At 45.7% G+C, this 18,598-nt stretch overlaps 1 protein-coding gene across 2 annotated transcripts in view; it reads left to right on the top strand.

The window, feature by feature from the left end:
* The first annotated feature begins 10,265 nt into the window (after positions 1-10,265).
* CCDC25 (coiled-coil domain containing 25) overlaps positions 10,266-18,598 on the top strand; it is a 41,970-nt gene continuing 33,637 nt past the window's right edge. Inside the window, exons 1-5 of one of the 2 annotated variants that reach the window (XM_040427101.1) lie at positions 10,299-10,324; positions 11,794-11,894; positions 12,071-12,150; positions 12,869-12,916; positions 13,510-13,549. In XM_040427101.1, the coding sequence (XP_040283035.1) occupies positions 12,126-12,150; positions 12,869-12,916; positions 13,510-13,549 (113 nt within the window). In that variant the 5' untranslated portion in view covers positions 10,299-10,324; positions 11,794-11,894; positions 12,071-12,125. Of the gene's footprint in view, positions 10,325-11,793; positions 11,895-12,070; positions 12,151-12,868; positions 12,917-13,509; positions 13,550-18,598 lie in introns of both variants that reach the window. The other variant, XM_040427100.1, reaches the window with a different exon arrangement.

Here is an 18,598-nt window from a genome sequence, read left to right as displayed (position 1 = left end):
ATTAATTCTGTTTCAGGTTGAAAACCCCTCAGCATATGGAATTCCGTGTTGTTCCAAGTTTTCCTGAGATGTTAGCCATGTTGGCTCGAGTTCTTTAGTTGGACGGTCCAGAAGGGTCGGTGGCGGATCCAGTTCCAGTTTCGGTTACGGTTTCGGTTATGGTTTGGTGTCGTGGATTCAAAGAAAGAGGAAGATATGCAAGAGGACACTGCTTATTATAGGATCTGTTAGGGGAGGGTCCTTTATTGTTATGTTTATGTTAATTTCTCCTTTGCTGCTATTGGTGGAAGTAAAGAAGGAGATAGCAATACTCGCCTCCGTGTCTTTAATAAAACTATGACTTTACGTCATGAAATAGGAAAATCATTAAGTTACATCCTGTTTTATACTCCAGAGCTGCACTCACTATTCTGCTGGTGGAGTCACTGTGTATATACATTACATTACTTATCCTGTACTGATCCTGAGTTACATCCTGTATTATACTCCAGAGCTGCACTCACTATTCTGCTGGTGCAGTCACTGTGTACATACATTACATTACTTATCCTGTACTGATCCTGAGTTACATCCTGTTTTATACTCCAGAGCTGCACTCACTATTCTGCTGGTGGAGTCACTGTGTACATACATTACTTATCCTGTACTGATCCTGAGTTACATCCTGTATTATACTCCAGAGCTGCACTCACTATTCTGCTGGTGCAGTCACTGTGTACATACATTACATTACTTATCCTGTACTGATCCCGAGTTACATCCTGTATTATCCTCCAGAGCTGCACTCACTATTCTGCTGGTGGAGTCACTGTGTACATACATTACTTATCCTGTACTGATCCTGAGTTACATCTTGTATTATCCTCCAGAGCTGCACTCACGATTCTGCTGGTGGAGTCACTGTGTACATACATTACATTACTTCTCCTGTACTGATCCTGAGTTACATCTTGTATTATCCTCCAGAGCTGCACTCACTATTCTGCTGGTGCAGTCACTGTGTACATACATTACTTATCCTGTACTGATCCTGAGTTACATCTTGTATTATCCTCCAGAGCTGCACTCACTATTCTGCTGGTGGAGTCACTGTGTACATACATTACTTATCCTGTACTGATCCTGAGTTTTACAGCAAGACACGGAGGCTCCTATTGCTTTCTCCTTCTTTACTGTCCACCAATAGCAGCAAAGAAAAGTTTACATAACATAACGTAACCATAGTAACATCACCCTCCCCTCACAGTCCATATAACAGACGGCTCCTCCTATAGATCCTCCTCTTTCTTTGCTGCTGCCACCAAGATAAGTACTCATTTTGGCAGCTCCTGTGTCTAAATTTTGCATTCTATTTGTATTGCTGTTTATTTGTCACTTGCTGTTATTACACGCTTCTGTTAGCGTTTATCATGCTGCTCATTGCTTGGGACTAGTTCCCTGCGCCCATCGCTTTGCTGTTTTCATTTTCCTAACGTTATTGGGTCCGTTTTTCCTCCCAATAGGTTCCGCTTCTTGCGGTTTTCACTGTACTCCATTATAGTGTTTTTATTGCAGGTTCCGTCTTACCCCATCGGCGCAGCGTTTCCCGCGCTCTCCTCAGTCTTTTCCTATGGCCGCGTGATCTCGCGAGATCCCGGCGGCCATATTGGTGCTCCTTTGGCCGTCTCCCGCTTGTTCTCGCGGGATTTCGGCAGCCATTTTAGTTTCTTCTGCTGTCTTCCCGCCGGGTCTCGCGGGACCTCGGCGGCGCTTCCTGTTTCTCCGCATCCGTCCTGCGATCCAGTCGCCTGTACCGGCGCTCCTGTACATCGGGTGACTAACCCTGTTTTCCTTCCCTACTCCGTTTACCCTGCAATATAGCATCTACCCGGTCTATTAGGCTCTCATATATTCCTCACCTTAGCTCAGTGTAGCCATTATCTAGCATTAGGCATATATATATATAGGGATAGTTTCTTATTTCCTATCATGCCTCTATCCGATCCTACCCCTGAGGCCTCTGCACCTTCATCCCCTGGGAGGGATGCCCATATTGGGGCTGACACCCAAGCAGTAGCGCTGCAGCGCTCTGTCTCGGCCGCAATCACTGCTGCAATGGACTCTATGTCCTCTGTGCTGTCTCAGACGATAGCACAGGCACTGGCTGGCCACCCTTTTTCAGGGTCTGTGCAGACTGCGGTCCCCACAGCTCAGCAACCTCCTACTGTGAATATTCCTGTGCCACAGGAACAATTGACTGGTGCGCATCCGGCCACCCTTGAACGCGCGCATAGATCGCGTAAGAGAGCCTTTCCGCACCAGGCAGAACGGGCGCGGCCTTGGAAATGCGCTAGAGCACAACAATTAAGCGATTCTGAAGCCGAGATCGGGTCAGATGAGGAGGCTTTTGCTGAAGCTAGTGTTGATTCTGAGGAAGAAACGCATTCGGGGCCCAGTGCCCCCCACTGCCCCACTCCTTCCACTTCTCAAGTGAAGGATTCCTCTGCTGTGGTTACTCCGGCTTCTTCCCTGGTTGACCCTTTGGGAGAGCCCATGTTTGACCCTAACACCCTCCACCATCCCAGATCGGCGGAGTGGCTGCCGACAGACCATGTTGGTAAATACCTGGAGTACTGGGTCCGCCGCCCCCTTAGCAAGGAGGCGCGCAATAAGATGAAGGCGGAATGCCCTAGACCCATTGTACCTAATAAGGTATGTGACACCCCTGTGGTTGATCCTAAGGTCACACAGTTCCTTGCCAAGTCCGGCTGGAATCCCTGTAAGGGGTTAGACTCGGCTCTGCGTAGCTGTCAGGACAAGCTCCTGGATGTGTTTGGTCCTCTGGCCAAATTGTTTGAGATGGCTGAGAATGCCAGATCTGAGGGGTCCCATATTGACCCATAGGAAATGAGAGGCTGGATCCAGCGAGCAATATGCATCGCTGGCAACGCCAATTCCTCTTTAGCAATTGAGAGAAGAAAGGCGATTCTATTTAAAATAGACCCTCAACTGGCCAACCTGGCCCTGACTGAATCAGGCGCAGATGCACAGGGTCATCTTTTTGGCGACTCCTTTATTAAGGATTTGAGTCGGTTCGTGGGAGCATTTACTGCCCTAGATAAGGCCCAATCTTCCATTAGGAGAGTATTCCAGGGACGGGTCTCCACCAGGGCCGGCAGTACTAGGGGCCGCCTGTCCGGCCGTTCCAATTTTCAACCCCGCAACGCGGGCAGAGGCTCCTTTCATCAACGCCCCGCCTTCCAGGAACAGAGGTTTCCATCCCCTTTCTTCCCTGCCAGAGGTGGACAATGGTGTGGCAGATCCTAAAGAGGGAATCAGTCTTCACGACGTCCTTTCGGTAAGTCCTCCCCCGATGGGGGCTTCTTTAGATCATTGCATAGGGGGCAGACTCCTGCATTTTTCCCCTGCTTGGGCGGCAATAACATCCGACCCTTGGATTTTATCCACTATAGAAGGCTTCCACCAGATTCCACCCCCTCCCACCTCCCTGCTGTCTCGCCCCGACGCCGCGCTGGTAGACCTAGAACTCACTTCCCTCTACCACAAGCGGGCGATCGAGAGGGCACCATCATACACGACAGGGGTCATCAGCTCTATCTTTCTAGTCCAGAAGAATGGGGGTCAGATGCGCCCAGTTATCAATTTGCGGGCTCTGAATGCGATTGTCCGCTATCGCCACTTCAAGATGGAGGGCATCCATCTACTCCGAGATCTCCTTATGCCGAGCGATTGGTTTGTAAAACTAGACCTCAAGGACGCTTACTTGACAGTTCCTGTGTCCGCCCCCTCCAGGGACTTGCTTCGTTTCCTGTGGAAGGGGAGATCTGGCAGTTCTCGTGCCTCCCTTTCGGGCTTTCCTCAGCACCGTGGTGTTTCACGAAACTAATGCGACCGGTTGTGGCCTGGCTCCGCAGTCGTGGGGTACGCCTCATAATATACCTGGACGACATTCTTGTCATGCATCAGTCGGCCTCGACTCTGTTAATACATCTCTGCTGGACGACGGACCTTCTATCCCGTCTAGGTTTTCTCGTCAACCACGAGAAGTCGTGCTTAGTACCATCGCAGAGGATGGAGTTTTTGGGTTTTACCGTGGATTCGGTGTCGGAATCCCTCTCTCTACCCGCAACGAAGCTGCGTTCCATACGCAAGGAACTCAGACATGCCCTGTCTATGCCTCTGTTGTCCCTACGCCATCTGGCCAGGATCATCGGTCTCCTCGCCTCTTTGATCCAAGTGGTATTTCCAGCCCCTTTGCACTACAGGGCCCTTCAGCGCTTGAAGATAGCACATCTCCGCTCTGGCGCTGCGTTCGCAGACACTCTGACCATGGACCCGGAATCTCGGGAAGAGATCGCTTGGTGGATCGACAACCTGGAAGCGTGGAACGGCAGAGCGATATTCGGTTTACAACCCGATTTCACTGTCGAGTCGGACACCAGTCTTCACGGTTGGGGTGCCCACTGCAACGGGATCTCCACGGGTGGGCGGTGGTCCACAGAAGAGGCACGACTTCATATCAACGCGTTGGAACTTCTTGCCGGTTCCTTTGCCATTCGGAGCTTCACCAACGGGATGGCTCGGGCGTGCATTCGTTTGAGGATGGACAATGTGTCTGCGGTGCGATACATCAACCGGTTGGGAGGTACGCGCTCGGCTACCTTGGCTCGGTTGGCGAAAGATTTCTGGTCTTTTTGTCTCTCCAGGGAGGTCATGGTTCAAGCGGAATATCTCCCGGGACGCCACAACAGTCGGGCGGATTGGGGCTCTCGCTACCTTACGGACAGCAGCGATTGGCGATTGGATGCTAGCTCCAGAAACCTTTTCCGAGTTATCCAGGAATTGGGGTCCTTTTGCTATAGACCTATTTGCCTCACGTCTCAACACCCAACTTCCACGGTTTTTCAGCTGGCGCCCGGATCCGGCGGCAGAGGCAGTGGACGCGTTCCTTCAACCCTGGTCCGGTCCGCTGATGTATGCATTCACGCCATTTGCTATGATCCCGAGGATAATGTTACATGTTCGTCGTCATCTGGCCGAATTGGTGGTGGTGGTCCCTTTCTGGGGGACTCAGGCTTGGTTTCCGTCGTTACTGGGTCTCCTGATAGATGTGCCGTTTCTTCTCCCGATTCGGATGGATCTCCTCCAGGACCCTCGAGGATTACACCACCCGCTCCTGTTGGACGGATCCCTACGTCTGATAGCCTGCCGGATCTCAGGACGCCTGGAGAAATCGGCGATATTTCGGAGGCAACTAGACGCCTTTTGGACAACGCATGGGCTCCCGGCACCAGAAAATCTTATCGGGCAGCCTGGCGATCTTGGTCTGGTTGGTGCGTGGAACGGGACTTGGATCCCGTTTCGGCCCCTGTGACCCATCTTTTACATTTTCTTACCTCCCTTTTCGAAGCGAGTAAGGCTTATCGGACAATTAATTTGTTCAGGTCCGCTATTTCGTCTACACATCAGGGTTTTGATGGTGTCCCTGCGGGACAGCACCCTTCCGTATGTCGTTTGCTTCGCGGTTCCCGCATGTATCGTCCTCCCCGGCCTCGCTTTACCACGACTTGGGACGTGTCTTTGGTCTTGTCTTTTTTATCCAACTGGCCAGGTAACCCGGATCTCACGTTACGGCAGTTGTCGGCCAAATTATTGGTTCTTTTTTGCCTGATATCCTGTAAGCGGGTCTCAGATGTTCGGGCGCTTGATCACGACGCCAGGTCATTTACTCCGGAGGGGGTCACCTTCAATATATCCAGACGTACTAAGACCAACATTAGGTCGGTCTCTTATCCATCTTTTCCGGCTTCGCCGGCTCTTTGCCCGGTGACTTGTTTGAGGGAATATGAGTCTCGGACGCGTACTTACCGGTCGTCTTCGGTTCCTCAGCTTTTCCTGTCCATTCGGCATCCGTTTGGTCCTGTGTCCAGCCCTACTTTGGCGCGCTGGATGAAGTGGGTTATGTCGTTAGCAGGAATTGATACTTCCATATTTACAGCTCATTCCGCTAGAGGCGCATCAGCTACCGCCTTGGCGGTTTCAGGGGCACGGTTGGAAGATATTCTACGTCTTGCGGACTGGTCTTCGGCGTCAACATTCAGGGAGTATTATTTTAGACCGCCTCCACATTTGTTTTCTGCTGTTATTGTTCAACTTTAAACTTAGCAATAGGAGCCTCCGTGTCTTGCTGTAAAACTAGGTGATTTTCCTAGTCTCTGACGGAAAGTCATGGTTTTATTAAAGACACGGAGGCGAGTATTGCCCGCCCTAGGATTCCCTCCCTTACAATGTATTTTTCTGTGGTTTTCAGTCTGATTTGCATGCTATGTCTGCATAGTCGGCTTAAGATGTTTATTCTGGCAGGATCGCGTATGACTTGCGATGTATTCTCCTGCCTATTGCTTAACCTGTTTATTACTTTCAGGAGAAGGTTGATTCGCTTCGGGCTTCAGTTGCTCTGTTCCAGTTATAGCCATGTTGGCTTTCTTTGAAGAAAGGTTCCAGTGATCTGAGCTGATGGGGTTCGTTGGGATGTTCCGGTGGTTCCATGTTGGTTGTTTTCCCGATTCAAGGTTCCGGTTTCGTGTTCGGTGGTTCCGGTCATGGTGTCAGGCTCGTAAAGAAAAAGGAGGATCTATAGGAGGAGCCGTCTGTTATATGGACTGTGAGGGGAGGGGGATGTTACTATGGTTACGTTATGTTATGTAAACTTTTCTTTGCTGCTATTGGTGGACAGTAAAGAAGGAGATAGCAATACTCGCCTCCGTGTCTTTAATAAAACCATGACTTTCCTTTAGAGACTAGGAATATCACCTAGTTACATCTTGTATTATCCTCCAGAGCTGCACTCACGATTCTGCTGGTGGAGTCACCGTGTACATACATTACATTACTTATCCTGTACTGATCCTGAGTTACATCTTGTATTATCCTCCAGAGCTGCATTCACTATTCTGCTGGTGGAGTCACTGTGTATATACATTACATTACTTATCCTGTACTGATCCTGAGTTACATCCTGTATTATACTCCAGAGCTGCACTCACTATTCTACTGGTGCAGTCACTGTGTACATACATTACATTACATATCCTGTACTGATCCTGAGTTACATCCTGTATTATACTCCAGAGCTGCACTCACTATTGTGCTGGTGCACTCACTGTGTACATACATACATTACTTATCCTGTACTGATCCTGAGTTACATCTTGTATTATACTCCAGAGCTGCACTCACTATTCTGCTGGTGGAGTCACTATGTACATACATTACATTACTTATCCTGTACTGATCCTGAGTTACATCCTGTATTATACTCCAGAGCTGCACTCACTATTCTGCTGGTGGAGTTACTGTGTACATACATTACATTACTTATCCTGTACTGATCCTGAATTACATCCTGTATTATACTCCAGAGCTGCACTCACTATTCTGCTGGTGGAGTCACCGTGTACATACAGTACATTACTTATCCTGTACTGATCCTGAGTTACATCCTGTATACTCCAGAGCTGCACTCACTATACTGCTGGTGCAGTCACTGTGTACATACATTACTTATCCTGTACTGATCCTGAGTTACATCCTGTATACTCCAGAGCTGCACTCACTATTCTGCTGGTGCAGTCACTGTGTACATACATTACATTACTTATTCTGTACTGATCCTGAGTTACATCCTATATTATACTGCAGAGCTGCACTCACTATTCTGCTGGTGCAGTCACTGTGTACATACATTACATTACTTATCCTGTACTGATCCTGAGTTACATCCTGTATTATACTCCGGAGCTGCACTCACTATTCTGCTGATGGAGTCACTGTACATACATTACATTTCTTATCCTGTACTGATCCTGATTACATCCTGTATTATACTCCAGAGCTGCACTCACTATTCTGCTGGTGCAGTCACTGTGTACATACATTACTTATCTTGTACTGATCCTGAGTTACATCCTGTATTATACTCCGGAGCTGCACTCACTATTCTGCTGGTGGAGTCACTGTGTACATACATTACTTATCCTGTACTGATCCTGAGTTGCATCCTGTATTATACTCCAGAGCTGCACTCACTATTCTGCTGGTGGAGTCAGTGTGTACATACATACATTACTTATCCTGTACTGATCCTGAGTTACATCCTGTATTATACTCCAGAGCTGCACTCACTATTCTGCTGGTGCAGTCACTGTGTACATACATTACATTACTTATCCTGTACTGATCCTGAGTTACATCCTGTATTATACTCCAGAGCTGCAATCACTATTCTGCTGGTGCAGTCACTGTGTACATACATTACATTACTTATCCTGTACTGATCCTGAGTTACATCCTGTATTATACTCCAGAGCTGCACTCACTATTCTGCTGGTGCAGTCACTGTGTACATACATTACATTACTTATCCTGTACTGATCCTGAGTTACATCCTGTATTATACTCCAGAGCTGCACTCACTATTCTGCTGGTGGAGTCACTGTGTATATACATTACATTACTTATCCTGTACTGATCCTGAGTTACATCCTGCATTATACTCCAGAGCTGCACTCACTATTCTGCTGGTGCAGTCACTGTGTACATACATTACTTATCCTGTACTGATCCTGAGTTACATCCTGTATTATACTCCAGAGCTGCACTCACTATTCTGCTGGTGCAGTCACTGTGTACATACATTACATTACTTATCCTGTACTGATCCTGAGTTACATCCTGTATTATACTCCAGAGCTGCACTCGCTATTCTGCTGGTGCAGTCACTGTGTACATACAATTCTTATCCTGTACTGATCCTGAGTTACATCCTGTATTATACTCCAGAGCTGCACTCACTATTCTGCTGGTGCAGTCACTGTGTACATACATTACATTACTCATCCTGTACTGATCCTGAGTTGCATCCTGTATTATACTCCAGAGCTGCACTCACTATTCTGCTGGTGCAGTCACTGTGTACATACATTACATTACTTATCCTGTACTGATCCTGAGTTACATCCTGTATTATACTCCAGAGCTGCACTCACTATTCTGCTGGTGCAGTCACTGTGTACATACATTACAATACTTATCCTGTACTGATCCTCAGTTACATCCTGTATTATACTCCAGAGCTGCACTCACTATTCTGCTGGTGGAGTCACTGTGTACATACATTACATTACTTATCCGGGACTGATCCTGAGTTACATCCTATATTATACTCCAGAGCTGCACTCACTATTCTGCTGGTGCAGTCACTGTGTACATACATTACATTACTTATCCTGTACTGATCCTGAGTTACATCCTGTATTATACTCCAGAGCTGCACTCATTATTCTGCTGGTAAAGTCACTGTGTACCTACATTACATTACTTATCCTGTACTGATCCTGAGTTACATCCTGTATTATACACCAGAGCTGCACTCACTATTCTGCTGGTGCAGTCACTGTGTACATACATTACTTATCCTGTACTGATCCTGAGTTACATCCTGCATTATACTCCAGAGCTGCACTCACTATTCTGCTGGTGCAGTCACTGTGTACATACATTACTTATCCTGTACTGATCCTGAGTTACATCCTGTATTATACTCCAGAGCTGCACTCACTATTCTGCTGGTGCAGTCACTGTGTACATACATTACATTACTTATCCTGTATTGATCCTGAGTTACATCCTGTATTATACTCCAGAGCTGCACTCACTATTCTGCTGGTGGAGTCACTGTGTACATACATTACATTACTTATCCTGTACTGATCCTGAGTTACATCCTGTATTATACTCCAGAGCTGCACTCACTATTCTGCTGGTGCAGTCACTGTGTACATACATTACATTACTTATCCTGTACTGATCCTGAGTTACATCCTGTATTATACTCCAGAGCTGCACTCTCTATCTCCATCCCCTACGCACACAGAAGTATGTGTATCTTTAGTGGGCTATAGATAGGGCTCCACAGGCTTCTGCGTACTTCCTCTTATTTCCTTCTATGACTTAATTTATTATTTACCAAAAGTGTTGAACAAGTGGAGTTTTTGGAGGAGAATTACCGCAGACATCAGCTGAGCCTTGTGACTGGACCTGGTCTGTCTTGTCATACGGCTCCTGACCTGCAGATGGCAGTGTGTCTCCACGAGGTCAATTATTGTCAATGCTGTCTAGCGTCGTGTGATTCCACTCCCGGCCTGCAGATGGCAGTGTCCCCGCTGTTGCCGCCTGGTGTACTATCCTTAGCTCTGCGGCGGTTGGTCTTACGTCACTTCCGGTTGGTGAGCCGGGCAGGAAGCGGACCGTTGTTGAGATTCCGGTGAGTGCACGGGAGAACCGGGTGGTTGTCATGGTAACTGCTGAGGCTACCAGAAGGCCGCCTTGTCTAAACCGGCGCCTGGAGCACCACAAGTGCCAGCATGTCCGTCTGGGACTTGCGGGCAATGCGGTGTCTGCTGTCATTATCACAGTGTATCACCTCATGTATCTAAGCTCCCAGTCAGAGCTGAGCTTTCATGTCTCCAGCGCTGGCTCAGGGATGTAATCCGGCCTGTGATTCCATAGGGTTCTTCTTCGAGTTCAACATCTCTGCTTCATGTCAGTGAACAGGAGGGTTCATACTGGCAGCTTGCTGGTCCCCGTCCTGAAGGGCAGCGCTGACACATTGTAACAAACCCAGCAGCTGGGTGACGTCAGGACAGGGTGACGATCTCTGAGCCATGCCCGTTGGTTTCGGCGATCGATTAACACGCCTGTGAGGTCTATGACATATCAGACTTCGAGGGTCTGTCCACCTGGTGCTGGGGTATCGCCCGTGGTGATGCGGGGCGGGTGAGATTGTCGAAAATCACAGGGGAAAAAAATCTGCCTAGTAAAGTGACCGGAGGAGACGGGCGGGTAAGTCTGGAGGTAGGTCCTCAGCGGCGGTCAGGTCTGACTCTGGGACCCCCGCCAATCGGCTGCTTGGAGCGATGATGTCACTGGAAGAGGTCAGAACGCCGCGGCCTCTTCCGTCAGCTGATCGGATCCCCTCCTGTTAATAGGGTCTCCTGCGCCGGACGACCTCAGCTGTGAAGGGTCCACAAGCGCCACGAGACCCCCCTCCCCCAGTGACGTACCGCCTGCGGACATCGCACCGCCGCAGGGTTGATTCGATTCCGATACCATAAAAAAGTATTGCGATACTCGATACCAAAAAAAGAAAACACCAAAAAAGCCGCGTGCATTCCGCATAAAAAAAATTGTGAATCGCGCTGTTTTATTATTATTTTTTCTGTACCGGCAAACGGACAGCATTTGTAGACTGTTGCCGATCCGTCTCACAAATGCATTGCAATACTGGATCCGTCTGTCCGTTTGTCATACGGACAAACGGATCTGTTTCTATATAATTTTTTTTTTACATTTTTCCTGGTCTGCGCATGCGCCGACTGGAAGGACGGATCTGGCACTAATACATTCCTATGGGGGAAAAAATGCCATGGTAACCGATCGGAGCCCCAGGATTACACTGCTGGGGCTCCGATCAGAAGCTGCCACGGCCACCAATGAAGAGCAGGGGATAGGACCCTGTGGCCACAGCCACCAATGAAGAGGAGGGGATAGGACCCTGTGGCCACGACCACCAATGACTTTAATACTTTTCTCCTCACCTCACACTGCGCACACGCAGATTGTTAAATCTCCTTACCCTCACAAGGGTTGGGTTTAGGGTTATGCCCCCCAAGATGGCTGTATCAATACCGGGACCAAAGTATTGATTGGGTATCTATATTTCGATACCCGCAGCAACCCTACACCGCCGAGGCCAGTCATTGGCTGCAACGGCGCACGTGACCCTGTCCATGTGGAGGTTGTCAGGTGAAGGGGACCACAGAGCGGCGGGGAATGTAAGTATAGATCTCATCACAAGTACAGGGTGTATATATATATAGCAAAACTCCTGGACAGTCCCTTTAAGGACCGTGCTTAGAGCATTCCCCCATCATTCATTACTTCGCTGATGACTTACCGTCTGTGAGACATTAACCATTGATGAGCCAGTGACTTGTGTTTCCTCCCGCAGTTGTTGTTCTTCCGCTGGGTCACGTGAGTGGAGGCGCAGTCCTCAGGGGGGCGCCATGGTGTTCTACTTCACTAGCAGTGGTAAGTGACTGGGGTGTTGTGTCATCGGTGGCTCTACCAGTAACACCAGCTCATGCGCTGCTTCGGTATCACCACACCCCCTTATCATTTGCTTCCCAGTCCGCCAGGGCCAGCACTTCGCTTCCCAGTCCGCCGGGGCCAGCACTTCGCTTCCCAGTCCGCCGGGGCCAGCACTTCGCTTCCCAGTCCGCCGGGGCCAGCACTTCGCTTCCCAGTCCGCCGGGGCCAGCACTTCGCTTCCCAGTCCGCCCGGGGCCAGCACTTCGCTTCCCAGTCCGCCCGGGGCCAGCACTTCGCTTCCCAGTCCGCCGGGGCCAGCACTTCGCTTCCCAGTCCGCCGGGGCCAGCACTTCGCTTCCCAGTCCGCCGGGGCCAGCACTTCGCTTCCCAGTCCGCCGGGGCCAGCACTTCGCTTCCCAGTCCGCCGGGGCCAGCACTTCGCTTCCCAGTCCGCCGGGGCCAGCACTTCGCTTCCCAGTCCGCCGGGGCCAGCACTTCGCTTCCCAGTCCGCCGGGGCCAGCACTTCGCTTCCCAGTCCGCCGGGGCCAGCACTTCGCTTCCCAGTCCGCCGGGGCCAGCACTTCGCTTCCCAGCCCGACTTAGAGGGCCACAGTTATAAGTCCAGGTCCCTTTCAGTAACCTCATCCTACCCCGATAGGAGCATCGTGATGTCACACCTTGCATCAGTCTCTGATCATTTCTCTGCTTCTCTTGCAGTTGTCTCCCTGCCATATACGATATACATGGGAAAGGACAAGTATGAAAGTAAGTGACCGCCATCACCGGAGGAGGGAAGGGGGGGGGGGGGTATACCGCTGACCAGTAGTGGGGGAGGGGCAATAACTGATCAGTCTGTCACCAGCCAGATCTCCTTATATTAGAGCTTCTATCAGACCACAGAGGAGAAGGAGGCTGTATGTACAGCACCCAGTATATTACCAGTGACCTGCTCCGACCTCAGGACCGACTGCAAGATACATGTAAGGCCTCATTCACACGTCGGTAGTGTGTTTTGCAAATCTGCAAAACACGGAAACCAGCAATGTGCGTTCCGCATTTTGCAGACCGCACATCGCCGGCACTAATAGAATATGCCTATTCTTGTCCGCAATTGCGGAGAAGAATAAGGACATGTTCTATTTTTTTCGGGAATGGAATTGCGGACCTGGAAGTGCGGGTCCGCAATTCCGTATCCGGGCTGCACATCGTGCCGCCCCTTAGAAGTGAATGGGTCCACAATTCCGTTCCGCAAAATGTGGAACAAAATTGCGGACGTGTGAATGGGGCCTAAATAACATGACTGACAGCGCCACCTGCTGATGACATACAGTTTACATTTGATTTTGCTTCTCTTTCAGATGAAGACCTCATAAAATATGGCTGGCTGGAGGATATCTGGTATGTCGTCATTATATTCTTATACATAGGAGCAGTATTATAGTAGTTATATTCTTGTACATAGGAGCAGTATTATAGTAGTTATATTATTGTACATAGGAGCAGTATTATAGTAGTTATATTCTTGTACATAGGAGCAGTATTATAGTAGTTATATTCTTGTACATAGGAGCAGTATTATAGTAGTTATATTCTTGTACATAGGAGCAATATTATAGTAGTTATATTCTTGTACATAGGAGCGTATTATAGTAGTTATATTCTTGTACATAAGAGGCAGTATTATAGTAGTTATATTCTTGTACATAGGAGGCAGTATTATAGTAGTTATATTCTTATACATAGGAGCAGTATTATAGTAGTTATATTCTTGTACATAGGAGCAGTATTATAGTAGTTATATTATTGTACATAGGAGCAGTATTATAGTAGTTATATTCTTGTACATAGGAGCAGTATTATAGTAGTTATATTCTTATACATAGGAGCAGTATTATAGTAGTTATATTCTTGTACATAGGAGCAGTATTATAGCAGTTATATTCTTGTACATAAGAGGCAGTATTATAGTAGTTATAGTCTTGTACATAGGAGCAGTATTATAGTAGTTATATTCTTGTACATAGGAGCAGTATTATAGTAGTTATATTCCTGTACATAGGAGCAGTATTATAGTAGTTATATTCTTGTACATAGGAGCAGTATTATAGTAGTTATATTCTTGTACATAGGAGCAGTATTATAGCAGTTATATTCTTGTACATAGGAGCAGTATTATAGTAGTTATATTCTTGTACATAGGAGGCAGTATTATAGTAGTTATAATCTTGTACATAGGAGACAGTATTATAGTAGTTATATTCTTGTACATAGGAGGCAGTATTATAGTAGTTATATTCTTGTACATAGGAGCAGTATTATAGTAGTTATATTCTTGTACATAGGAGCAGTATTATAGTAGTTATATTCTTGTACTTAGGAGCAGTATTATAGTAGTTATATTCTTGTACATAGGAGGCAGTATTATAGTAGTTATATTCTTGTACATAGGAGCAGTATTATAGTAGTTATATTCTTGTACATAGGAGCAGTATTATAGTAGTTATATTCTTGTACATAGGGGCAGTATTATAGTAGTTATATTCTTGTACATAGGAGCAGTATTATAGTAGTTATATTCTTGTACATAGGAGGCAGTATTATAGTAGTTATATTCTTGTACATAGGAGCAGTATTATAGTAGTTATATTCTTGTACATTGGAGCAGTATTATAGTAGTTATATTCTTGTACATAGGAGGCAGTATTATAGTAGTTATATTCTTGTACATAGGAGCAGTATTATAGTAGTTTTAGTCTTGTACATAGGAGGCAGTATAATAGTAGTTATATTCTTGTACATAGGAGCAGTATTATAGTAGTTATATTCTTGTACATAGGAGCGGTATTATAGTAGTTATATTCTTGTACATAGGAGCAGTATTATAGTAGTTATATTCTTGTACATAGGAGCAGTATTATAGTAGTTATATTCTTGTACATAGGAGCAGTATTATAGTAGTTATATTCTTGTACATAGGAGCAGTATTATAGTAGTTATAGTCTTGTACATAGGGGGCAGTATATAGTAGTTATATTCTTGTACATAGGAGCAGTATTATAGTAGTTATATTCTTGTATAGAGGAGCAGTATTATAGTAGTTATATTCTTGTACATAGAAGCAGTATTATAGTAGTTATATTCTTGTACATAGGAGCAGTATTATAGTAGTTATATTCTTGTACATAGGAGCAGTATTATAGTAGTTATATTCCTGTACATATGGGGCAGTATTATAGTAGTTATATTCTTGTACATATAGGGCAGTATTATAGTAGTTATATTCTTGTACATAGGAGCAGTATTATAGTAGTTATATTCTTGTACATAGGAGGCAGTATTATAGTAGTTATATTCTTGTACATAGGAGCAGTATTATAGTAGTTATATTCTTGTACATAGGAGCAGTATTATAGTAGTTATATTCTTGTACATAGGAGGCAGTATTATAGTATTTATACTTTGTACATAGGAGCAGTATTATAGTAGTTATATTCTTGTACATAGGAGCAGTATTATAGTAGTTATATACTTGTACACAGGAGCAGTATTATAGTAGTTATATTCTTGTACATAGGAGCAGTATTATAGTAGTTATATTCTTGTACATAGGAGGTAGTATTATAGTAGTTATATTCTTGTACATAGGAGGTAGTATTATAGTAGTTATATTCTTGTACATAGGAGCAGTATTATAGTAGTTATATTCTTGTACATAGGAGGCAGTATTATAGTAGTTATATTCTTGTACATAGGAGGCAGTATTATAGTAGTTATATTCTTGTACATAGGAGGCAGTATTATAGTAGTTATATTCTTGTACATAGGAGCAGTATTATAGTAGTTATATTCTTGTACATAGGAGCAGTATTATAGTAGTTATATTCTTGTACATAGGAGCAGTATTATAGTAGTTATATTCTTATACATAGGAGCAGTATTATAGTAGTTATATTCTTGTACATAGGAGCAGTATTATAGTAGTTATATTCTTGTACATAGGAGGCAGTATTATAGTAGTTATATTCTTGTACATAGGAGGCAGTATTATAGTAGTTATATTCTTGTACATAGGAGCAGTATTATAGTAGTTATATTCTTGTACATAGGAGCAGTATTATAGTAGTTATATTCTTGTACATAGGAGCAGTATTATAGCAGTTATATTCTTGTACATAAGAGGCAGTATTATAGTAGTTATATTCTTGTACATAGGAGCAGTATTATAGTAGTTATATTCTTGTACATTGGAGCAGTATTATAGTAGTTATATTCTTGTACATAGGAGGCAGTATTATAGTAGTTATATTCTTGTACATAGGAGCAGTATTATAGTAGTTTTAGTCTTGTACATAGGAGGCAGTATAATAGTAGTTATATTCTTTGTCAATTGTCTTTTTATTGAAAAGCATATCAAAAGAGATGTTTACATACATTGATGCACAAATCAGAGTTATTACAGACAAGTCTAAAGCGTACTTTGACAGTATAGTGCATAGTATACATATGACATATATAAAGTGCATGTCTTCAGAGCAAGGTCATCTAGAACCAACTAATTGACATTTGGTGTGTGACCTGATGTAGGTAGGTCAAACAAACATATAAAAAGGGGGGGGGGGGGATGGGGGATGGGGGGGGGGGTGTCCTTAGAACTGGACAGATACGGTCTGAGGCTGTTAAGATAACCTTTGATGATTCCAAAGGGAGGAAGAAGGTTTAGCACCCTCCATTCTCACTAATGTGTCGTTCCTGTCTGCGGGGACATTTTCAAAGTTGTTTGTCTGTTGAAAATTGTTTAAGATGTTGGTGTACCATTCGCATATCTATATGTAATCCATGGGGCCCATAGCTTTTTGTGCTTCTCATGTGCCCTAAGTTCCCAGCCCGCTAGCTCTTCCATACGATGAACATGATCTAGTTTGCTTAACCACTGAGAGGTGGTGGGGGGTTCTTTACTCAGCCACTTTTGGGGGATAAGTAGACGGGCAGCTTGAATCAAGTGTATAACAAGTTTGTTCCTTGATGGCGATAGTTCTTTTGTTGGAAGCCATAAAAGAACCAACTCTGGGGTTAATGTCAGGTTAGTGTTTAGAATTTCATTAATGGTCCGAGAGACGTCATCCCAGTATCCTCTTATTTTAGAACAGGACCAAAAAATGTGTAGAAGAGTGCCACTCTCTTCCCCACACCTCCAACACCTGTCGTGATCACTCAGACCACTAAGAAATAGTTGTTTAGGGGTGAGGTACCACTGTGTGAGGACCTTATATGAGTGCTCTTGGATCTTCACGCAGCGGGAGAAGCCATGCGAGTGTGCGTGCATACGGAGAATATCTGTCTCCGAAAAGGTAACCTTAAGGTCATTAGCCCAGGTGTGGACATATTGTGGAGTAATGCGACGTTGTGGTGAGATCAAGGCCAAATATATAGTGGATATCAATTTGCGTTGAGGGGAAGGGGGGGTTGCTAATTTTTCAAACCATGTCGGGGTCATTACACATGACTTCTGAGTAGTTAGTTGTTTCCCAGCAGATTTTATAGTTATTAGGTCTAGAAAGTTAAATGTACTCCAGGCTAAGCTAAGGGGATGTTGATCCGGTAAAGTGCCGTTTACCTTTCCTATAAAGTCAGCTGTGGAGAAATCTCTTAATCTGCGCCAAATCTGTGAGACCTGAGATCCTGGAGGCTGAATCGAGTGTGGTATGAGATCTGCTGGCATTATACTAGGGGGGTTCTGTAGGAGCCCATGTGTCTTGTTGAGCTGTTTAATGACCAGGCTAGTGCCCTTTAAGAGGACATGTGAATGGAGTGATGCATTTGCCTGACCCCATAGTGCTGCTTTCTGTGGTTGGGTGAGCTGCATTAGTTCCAGTTCCGTGCCCAATGTGCGGTAGACAGGGGAATAAAGCTGCAACCACCTCCTCAGGTGAATAGCCCTGTAATATGTTTGGACATCCGGCAGTGCTATACCTCCATGACCACGCCCCAGTATCAGCCTCTGGTGAGGAGCCCTAGCCTTCTTGCCGCCCCATAGGTAAGTCATAAAAAGCCTGCGAATCCTTGTAAAATATGAGTTAGGTAAAAATATTGGCAACATCTGTAGTACGTACATAATTTTTGGGAGGACAAACGCTTTTAGTATATTCTTCCTTCCCATCCAAGAGGAATAAGGGAGGTGTAGCGATTGGAGCAGGTTTTGGACCTCTGATATTAGGGGAGTATAATTAAGCCGGAATAAATCTTCCGTGCAGGCGGAAATCTTAACTCCTAGATAGGAAACACAGGAGGACTGCCATTTAAATGGTGTATTTGATTTCAAAATGGCTATGGAGCTCGCCGGAGCATTAACGTTTAAAGCTTCTGACTTGGTATAATTCATTTTGTAGTTTGACAGCCTACCATACTCTTTAAACAATGTCAAAAGATGCGGGAAGGCCTCGACCGGGT

The sequence above is a fragment of the Bufo bufo genome, chromosome 4 (genome assembly GCF_905171765.1).
Source record: "Bufo bufo chromosome 4, aBufBuf1.1, whole genome shotgun sequence".
Classification (NCBI taxonomy): Eukaryota; Metazoa; Chordata; class Amphibia; order Anura; family Bufonidae; genus Bufo; species Bufo bufo.
The sequence above is the reverse complement of the archived record's forward strand: the minus strand, read 5'-3'. Positions and strand labels throughout refer to the sequence as shown.